Source organism: Lepisosteus platostomus, chromosome 6 (genome assembly GCF_059453375.1).
Source record: "Lepisosteus platostomus isolate fLepPlt1 chromosome 6, fLepPlt1.hap1, whole genome shotgun sequence".
In the NCBI taxonomy this organism is placed as follows: domain Eukaryota; kingdom Metazoa; phylum Chordata; class Actinopteri; order Semionotiformes; family Lepisosteidae; genus Lepisosteus; species Lepisosteus platostomus.
In genome coordinates this window covers 8,180,642-8,190,260 of record NC_142616.1, presented here as the reverse complement: position 1 = coordinate 8,190,260, position 9,619 = coordinate 8,180,642, and the positions used below count along the sequence as shown (strand labels likewise).

The window sequence follows — 9,619 nt, the reverse complement described above, 5'->3', positions numbered from 1 at the left end:
TAAAATACCTTGCACCTTATAGTTCTAAAATGCCACTGAAGGCTTTGTTGACTTACAGTAAGTGAACTCAAGAACCTAACCAAAGTGGCATATGTTCCAAATCTTTCCAAATAGCTTATTTAATGATGAGTTATAGTTAAAACCATAAAATCTAAAAAGGTTTTAAAAAAACAGGATCATCTTGGAAATGCAACTACTGTATTTCTCCTACCTTGAATGTGTATGAAAAAAAAAATCCTAGATGACTATACACTGTATACTTGCCCTTTAAAAAAAACACTGTGCCCAGTTTAATTTTAATTTACTTTTACGATTAAAGCACAAAAATGTTATTTAAAGTTACGATGAATCATCAAAATGTATAAATCAACTGTTTATATGGAGCATAATGAGAAACATACATTTCACGTTTAGTCAGGTTTTCTCAGTGGGAGAGATGATCAGTGGGGCAGAGTTTTTGCCATCATCATTGATGCTGGGATTGAAGTATGGATACAGTTTCTCAGTGAAGGTGTCAGTGAAAGTGTAGATGTGATTTCTGGTCTCCACATTGTAAAAGGAGACCTGTCCCTCCTCATAATCCACATAGATCCCCACCTTCTGGGGCTTCAGGCTCAGAGGGAGGAGGACAGAAGGGTCAGCAAGAGCTTTAAACTCATTCCCATTTCTCAGCCATATTGTCCAGTAACCATTTTTGGGATCCAGTATTATTTTCCCCTTCCTCTTGATGGACTCTTTTGCAATTCCTAAAGTCCACTCGGTTTTCTCCCCCACTTCCACCTCCCAGTAGTGTCTCCCAGAGGAGAATCCCTTCCTGCCCAGCACAGAAACAACAGGATCGAATCTCTGTGGAGTGTCAGGGAGGTTCTGATTTTTGTCTCCATCTTTCACTTGTTTCCCATTGGGAGACAGGATGAGACTGCGATGTGCTGAGTTGCGGTCCAGAGTCACATCAGCTATTTAGGAAAGAAAGAACCAAAACAATTGAGAAACAACATTTGAGTCAGCAGGGGACACTCACCCTGCGGTCCATGTGGGTCCTAATGCCCCAGTATAGTGACGGGGACACTATACTGTAAACAGGTGCCGTCCTTTGGATGAGAAGTAAAACCGAGGTCCTGACTCTCTGTGGTCATTAAAAATCCCAGGGCGTTTCTCGAAAAGAGTAGGGGTGTAACCATGGCGCCCTGGCCAAATTTCCCATTGGCCCTTATCAATCATGGCCTCCTAATAATCCCCCTCTATGAACTGGCTTCATTACTCTGCTCTCCTCCCCACTGAGAGCTGATGTGTGGGGAGCGTTCTGGCGCACTATGGCTGCCTTCGCATCATCCAGGTGGGGCTGCACACTGGTGGTGGTGGAGGGGATCCCCATTACCTGTAAAGCGCTTTGAGTGGAGTGTCCAGAAAAGCGCAATATAAGTGTAAGCAATTATTATTATTATTATTATTATTATTATTATTATTATTATTGTTGTTGTTGTTGTTGTTTGACCCTGGTTTCATTACCTTCTAGAATGTCTGTGACAGCAGCATCTACTACTCTGATCAAAAAGGGTCATGACATTTCTCCCTATTTCTCACAAACCTGTAAGATAACCTTTTCACATGCGCATATTTTAGCCCTTTACTTCACAAACACTTTTTTTCCTCAAAATTCTAAAGGACGCGGGTGAGGTGAGGTGAGGTTGGCCACATGACCAGCCATGTTCCTGTTCACTAAAATAAGACACGTCCCCCTGTCTTTATTCCCGTCTCCTGCATGACTTTTCCCCCCATGTTTTCTCACTATTCCGGATTGTGTCGTCCGCGTAGGGTCCGAAAAGAACTGTTCGTGACAGAGAGGTAATTGTTAACCTGTACCTGAAGCCTCATGAAGCCACTTCCACACTGGGGAAAAAAGGGAAGATCAATCATTTGTCTTCTGTGACTTTATATAATTCATTGACACAATCTAGCCTGCTTCTGTCATAAAACTTAGTCTAAATTTCAAAGTCAATAACATTGTGTTTTCCTATAGAAAATGTAAAGCTCTAATTTAACCATGTCATACAACTCTAATATTACTAATTAACTCTAATACTAGAATTTTTGCTATTAGAAAAGTAAACTCAAACCTCATACAAACATTTGGAGTAGCTACTATCTCAATGAGTTTCAAAGATAACCAAAATGCCTTAAAGCCTTTTTAAGTATTTAAAACACATTAAACATTTTATTTTGACTCTTAATTTCCACATTTTTCTAAATAAATGTATTAAACTAGTCTAATCCATCTTTTATTGGTATTAATCTATAAGATGCACTGTATGTATTGTACACATTGAAAGCCATTAAATTGGGTGCTATGAATTATATTCAAAATAATTAACTAATCCTTTCTAGAAAAAGAACTTCAAGACAGCAGTAGATACTAACTGTAATTACTTGATAGAAATTTTTAATTACCTGGTATTGGGACAACTCCTTCCTTTCCTGTTGGTAAGAAAATCTGTACTTATTAATCAGTATATTAATAAACACTTCAAATATTGTTCTGTATTTGTGGCTTACTTTTCTTTACATAATTTGAAATTTACTTATCTGGCAAGAAACATCTACTGCTACTATTCCTGTGAATCTACTATAATTTACTTTTGGTTTGAACAAATACTGATGTAAAACCTGACTTGATGAAGCTAAATACAATAAAAGTGCTCCAACCAAAACCAACTCACGTGAATATTCAGCAAACACACGACTGACTGAAATAAAAGAATATTAAGTTAGTGAGCATAAAGTCCATCTGCGCAGACGTACAAAGTACAAAAAATGGTCAATGCATTGTTGGCAGATGCTGATTGTACATCCTATCCTACTTCAGAAGGTAAACACAGCTGTCTCATAGGTGTTGCAGATGAAAGATTCATACCAAGCTTTGATGCCATGTTAACTACCCAATCAGAACTCTTCTACAAATGAACCATGGGTAGTCACATTGGTGGCATCCATGGGATTGGTAGAAGGTTGACTGAGATGGGGTAAAGATGGGTGCCAAGAGAAATCTGAATTTTCTGATTTATACCCCAAGGGCTTTAATTCACTAGGCTTGAGAGATGACAAGGGACAAGGGATGACAAGTCAAGAACTCTTAGAAGAGAAATCTAAAGTCTGGTACTTCTACGCTGGTGAGGTGGTGTAATGTCTTTCTCCTACATATTCTTAATCAACTCCAGAAACACAAATACAATCAATACAGTAGTGATTTACCAGTCTTGTTGGTGTCATTGGGGAAGCACATCTCTATGGGGAGATAACTGCCCTTCATGCTGCTGTAGAGACGCTGCAGTCTGGAGTTCTCAGCCTCCTCATCCTCCACTTTCTTCTGCAGCTCTGGGTGACACCGAGCACATTTGTGTTCAGGGTAAGGCATGTTTTGTCATCAAATAGTGCTGATAAATGCTTGTTTAAGGCTTATTTGTGTTACGATAGGAAAACTATTTCTTCATATGGAAATAAAGTTTGCAGTGTGTAAATTAAATCTGGATTAATGGAGATCAGAAGCACATCCTAATTGTAAAAGGAGGACAAAATAAGATAGAAAGAAAACAATTATATTTGTCCATATTTTAACAAGATTACAGTGTAATAACTTATATAATGTACAAATAAAGGTAGATTAATTAAAACACCACTGTATAGTGTGATGATATGGGGTAAAGTTACAGAGCTATGATACTGTTTCAAATAGTTGATTATGAAAATGGAAAACAAATCAGAAATAAGATGAGTGGTATGTCAGAAAGTAAAATAAATCTTCATAACCCCCAACTTGTAAAGATAGTGCAAGAATATACCTGAGTGGTAGATTTAAAGGCCCATGAATTCTTTGTTCTCTGGCCCACCTTTGGTGAAAGAGTAATAACTCAGGCGCTTTGTGTTAAACAAATCTTTACTAACAATTACAATACACATTTGTCATGGATGTCGGAAAGGGCAGGCCGTGGAAGGGCAAAAAAGACCCTATGCGTAGTGGTGAAACCCGGGCTCAGGGGGTCAGACGATGTCGGGTAGAAACCTATGCCCTCCGGCTGCGGAGCAGACGACCTGGTGCTAGAAGGGTCTCAAGACATCCGAACCCTCAACGCTGAGCGAGGAGGAAAGGGTGACCCGGAAATATACAGTATAGCCCCAGACCGAGATACACTGGAAGGACAAGCAAAGCACAGGGGAACTAGGAACAGGACAGAGTAGGAGCGCCCTCTAGCTGTAGAGGGCGTGACAACATTAAACAATACACAACATATGTTGTTACACTATGTAGAAATTTACAAATAGGGCATCCCAGAGCTCTACATTCTAACCACCCAAAAAAAAAACCTACAAAAAAGCTGATGGGTTTGCCATAATGATGGTAAAATGCTCTTAGCAGGAGCTGGCATGATCAAATAACTCTTGAAGAGTGAAGTCTTGTCTTCTGATTGGTAGAAGTTGCTACAGTATATTGTTTTCCCCCTGTGCTTTCATGATGAACTCCAGAAAACAATTCCAAATCTCTCCAGACAAGACATTTAGGAAAATGAATTACAAGTCAAATCAATACAGTAGTTATTTACCAGTCATTTTGGTGCCATTTGGAAAACGCATCTCTTTGGGGAGAAGGTTGGCAGACTGGAGTTCTCAGCCTCCTCTTTCTCCAATTTCTTCTGCAGTTCGGGGTGACTCCGAACACACATGCAACATGAATATGGAGACACTGTTACTCACCAGCCTTGGAGCTCTGTGTAAGCTGACAGCTTCTGTTCACGTTTCTGTAGTCTGTCTGTAGATCTGAATGGTCTCTCTGAAGGTCTGAGTGTTCTCTTTGCAGTGTCTCCAGATTATTCTGTAGCTCTGGATAATCAACAGATAAAACATAGGAATATACAGTATGTTAGATGAACATGGAAGTGACCATCAGACAACTCACATTTGTCAATTACAATGTAAAGGATGAAGTGTGAAGCACTGTGTGATGTAAAGATCATTTTTAAAAAAGCAACACATACGCATAAATGTTTATGGATAAACATGGCAACCCAGAGGTCTACGTTCTAACCAGCCAGAATAAAAAAACGCAGACTGTTACTTAGTATTTCACTCTTAAATAGCACTTACAAAGGCCAAGAAGAGATAGGTTGCATCCTAAAATAAATAGATTACAACCTACAGTTAAGTCTCCCACCAAATGATTGGAAACGTATCTCCTTATTCTAAAAATGCATTCGCCAACCAGAAGAGGTTATTAACCAAGGGAATTTTACACAGGAAATCGGAGCTCCCTAACAACTACAGGGAACTACATGTATAGCAGGTTCTCTTAACAAGGTTCAAATACTTAACTCCAATCTGGTCTTTCCAGGTGATCTGAAACAAGTAGCTCTCACCTTATATACCTTCCTCTTCCTATTCCTGTCCCTCTGCTTCACCATCCTTTTATATGGTGTCTTTCTGGACTGGTGATTGACACTTAATCATCTACCCAGAACATAATTAACTAAGATAAACTAAGGTGGGCTTTATGGTTGTTTTGATCAATGAATCTGAACCTCCTACATCTCAGCCAAACATCCCTTTGAAGGTAAAAACTGCATCTTAACTTTGCTCCATAATTATAATATAATTTTATTCAACTATTATTTATTAACTTTATCCAGCAAAAAGACATACAGTTCAATGATAAACCCAGAGAAAAAATTATAAAAAATCTAACTTGACAGTTTTCTCTCTCATTTTTTGTTCTGAAAAAGAGATTTTGTGTCTTTTATTCACAAATAAGATTTAAGTTTTCTCTCTCATTTTTTTTCTGTTTCACTTTGACCAAGCACTAAGTTCGCTTTTACGAGACTATCAGAACATACAGTAACCTAAGTTTATGCAGAGTACACGACACCATTTATTTTTTAAATACATTTCTTTTAAAAATTTTAACTAGTTTTATAGCCATTTTTACTTTTGTTTTCTAATCATATTCAGTAGGTTCAACAATTGGAAGCAGAGTCTACAATCTTAAAGATCTTTAATATTGACATGGCTGTGGACTATACCTGCTGAATTCCCTTGACTCCACACGGCAGCTGTAGGCTGAGAACAATATGAATAAACCAGAGTTGGTTTAATCTCCACATTCTCATAAATGTTGTCCATCTTCACGGTGATTAAACTGCACTGATATTGAAAATGCAACTGAAAGAGGAACTTGTTATTTACAAGTTTACAGTAAAACCTTATGTTGCAAATTAAATATTTTCATTAATAGGACGATTCTTACATAAAATATGGTGTGTTGCATCTGCCTTGCATGGATAGGACACCTTCTTCAGCACTTTCATTGTTTGATTCTTAGAGCTGTTGAATCAACCTTTTTAATCAGAATTTACAATGCTAAATATCCCAGTGCAATTGTTCAACAGGAAATATGTATGCCTAAAGGAGAGTGTAAATTGGTTAATTTGCAGCTGATTTTAAAGACAGCTAATTGAGGCTGATGAGCTGCTACACCACATGTCTGTGTTGGTCAAATACAAATTATCTCTCCAGTTAGTTGTGATTTGTATAGGGCCAAAGATAAAGCTCTGTTCAGATTCTCAATAACTACAGTTACTTCATTGATTTTTCTTTGCAAAACCATTTTGACTTTTCGGTGTCTTTGTGATATTTGTTTTTGCCATCAACGCCTTACCATTGTCTATACTTGTTTTTACAAACTGCCACACATTTACGCAGAACCTCCCCTGTCACAGTCCATTGTCCCCACCTGCTTCACTCCCCAAAAGGGCAAAAGTGCCGTACCTGAACGATTACCGCCCACTAGCGTTAACATCTGTGGTGATGAAATGCCTGGGGAAGCTGGTGTTGTCACACATGAACTCCTCCTTTACAGACTCCCTGGACCGTTTGCAGTTCGCCTATCAGAACAACAGATCGGTGGATGATGCTGTCTCCCTGGCTCTGCATACAGCCTTGGAACACCTGGACACTAAGAACGCATATGTGAGAATGCTGTTTGTGGACTACAGTTCAGCATTCAATTCCATCATACCAAGCCAACTGGTGAAAAAGCTCAGGGGACCAGGACTGTGGAACTCTGTCTGCAACTGGCTGCTGGATTTCCTAAACAAGAAACCACAGGTGGTGAGGATAGGTAATAACACATCAACACCACTCACCCTGAGCACTGGCATCCCACAAGGCTGCTGTCTGAGGATACGTCTAGGATATAGCTAGTTGTCTTCATGTAATATCCCCTCTGGCCAATTTGAAAATCTAGTACTAGACCCTACAGAAAGGCTTCTTGGGTTAAATGGAGAGTTACTGAAGGTAAAAACTGCACCTTAACTTTGCTCCATAAATAATGCCCTCCATAATTTTATTCAACTATTATTTATTATCTTTACAGAGAAAACAGATGCATAATGGTTATAGAATAAAGATTATTCTATTTAACAATAGTTGGTGGAATTTGCTATCTATACATAAAGAGCACAGATGAGACATACATACAACATACCGAACAAATTTAAACAGGACAGAAGACAGACAAACATCGTCACATACATACAGTATGTAAACAACCTTCCTTGTAGCAGCATAAATTATACAATGGAATTCAGAGTTCAACGTGAGTTCAGAGTTCATATGGCAGTGGGAAAGGAGCTGAGGTTGGGCAGTCCTTTGATTTGAAACATATTCCAGAAGGGAGGAGCTGGAGGAGGTTATGAGCTGGGCGAGAGGGGTCTGAGATGATTTTCTTGGCAAGACTGGAGGAGCGGCTTGAGTACTGAGATGAGATAGAATGGAGTTCATAGCCAACAACTTTTGCAGCTTTGGGCACAATCTTGATAGAGGCTGTGTAGAATTGAAGGAGGAGTTGCTGGTTCACTCTGTGTTTTTTGTGTTGCCTAAGAAAAAACACCCTCTGCTGTGCTTTCTTGACTATGTGGTCAGTGTTGGTACCCCATTTAAGGTCACTGTTTAGATATGTACCCAGATATTTAAAGGAGTTTGTGGTCTCTATAGGAAGGTCATTAATGAAGACTGGAAGTTTTGAGTTCTGGAAGCCTTGGAAGTCAATGATGATTTCCCTGGTTTTGGAAGCATTGGGTAGAAGGTCGCTGTCCGAACACCAGGCTGTTCCCAAGTCAGTCTGCTTTCTCTAACAAGTGTCATCCTTATTCGAGATGAAGCCAACAATGGTAGTGTTGTCTGCATATTTGAACATCTTGACAGAGTCATCCTGAGAGGTGAGGTTGTTTGTGAAAAGAGAAAAGAGCCATGGAGATAGGACACAGCCCTAAGCATCTTAGAGAGTCAGAGGGCAAGGTGTCCTGTTATTCACCCTGACAGTCTGCTGGAAATGTGTTAAAAGATCCAGAATCCAAAGACACATAGCAAGGTTGATGTTCAAGTCCATCTGTTTACTGAATAATTTATGTGGATTAATGGTATTGAATGCTGAGCTGAAATCCAAAAAAAGGATGTGGGCATAGGAATTTGGCTTCCCCAAATGATGGAGTATACAATGGAGAGCCTGGTTAACAGCGTCTTCGACTGACCTGTTGGCCTTGTAGGCAAACTGGTGAGGATCCATTAGGGAAGATGTACAGTGCTGGAGGTGCTTTAGCACTAGACACTCAAAGGCTCTCATAGTCACCGATGTCAGAGCAACTGGACTATAGTCGTTGAGGCAGGATATTTTTGAAGATTTAGGAACAGGTATTATAGCGGATATTTTAAAACGGCGAGAGACTTTCTGCTGAAGAAGTGAAGTGTTATAAATGTTGGTAAACACAGGAGCCAGTTGATCAGTACAATAGCTGAGGGCTGCAGCTGATAAACTGTCTGGGCCTGTGAATTTCTTCAAAATTTACAAATTTTTGTCATGTCTTTCATTCTCTCAGGAAATGGTCTTCCAAATGCAGCTACAAAAATCACTGTGTGAAGGTTCTGTAATTAATTGAGAAGATCTGGCCAATCCTCCTTTATCTAATACAGGGTGACAGGGGATGCTGGAGCCTAACTTGTGGTACTCATGTCCCTGATGAAGCCCAGTCCAGCAATCAGAGTGATGATCCACACACAAGCAAACACCACTGAAGTCCTCTTGTAGAAAGACACTGTTTTTCAGCACTGCTTTCCTCAGATGCTAGAAATAAACACGGGTTGTGGGTCGTCAGAAATTCCCACCAGCTGGGTTTCTCTGTGTTTGGCAGACTGGATTTCTCATTCCTCAACCGGGAAAAGCAGTATGTGAGAGAATTTCATTTTCATTAATTAAATGGTAAAGAGATTAGCACTTTAAATTATGGATACAGTATTTACAAAATAGACTGTGTTTATTGCATGGTGGTATCTGTTCCGCATTCTGCACGCACTGTCACACATTTCACACGCTCTCACAAACGCCGTCACATTCCCACGCGCACTCACTTAAACAGACGCTCACGCCGCAACTAATCTTCCTATCGCCTTTCAGTCCCGTCACTACTTTAACCCTCCTCTTTTCCTATTTCACAATTTCTTTTTATTTTTTCACTATTTCGGATTCTGCCTGGAGCTCCCTAGTGCACGTACCCTCCTTCTATAGCTTGTTCTGTTCTTT

The 9,619-nt window shown here is 39.6% G+C and overlaps 1 protein-coding gene across 1 annotated transcript; it reads right to left on the bottom strand.

Moving 5' to 3' along the window:
* Positions 1–139: 139 nt before the first annotated feature.
* On the bottom strand, positions 140–4,901 carry LOC148660006 (zinc-binding protein A33-like). Its single transcript, XM_088634039.1, has 6 exons — positions 4,747–4,901; positions 3,250–3,372; positions 2,718–2,744; positions 2,449–2,475; positions 1,864–1,890; positions 140–956 (listed from the first exon to the last, which is right to left on the bottom strand). The coding sequence occupies exons 2-6, from the start codon at positions 3,305–3,307 to the stop codon at positions 415–417; spliced, it is 681 nt and encodes a 226-aa protein (XP_088490165.1). The 5' UTR covers positions 3,308–3,372; positions 4,747–4,901; the 3' UTR covers positions 140–414.
* Between the last annotated feature and the right edge of the window lie 4,718 nt (positions 4,902–9,619).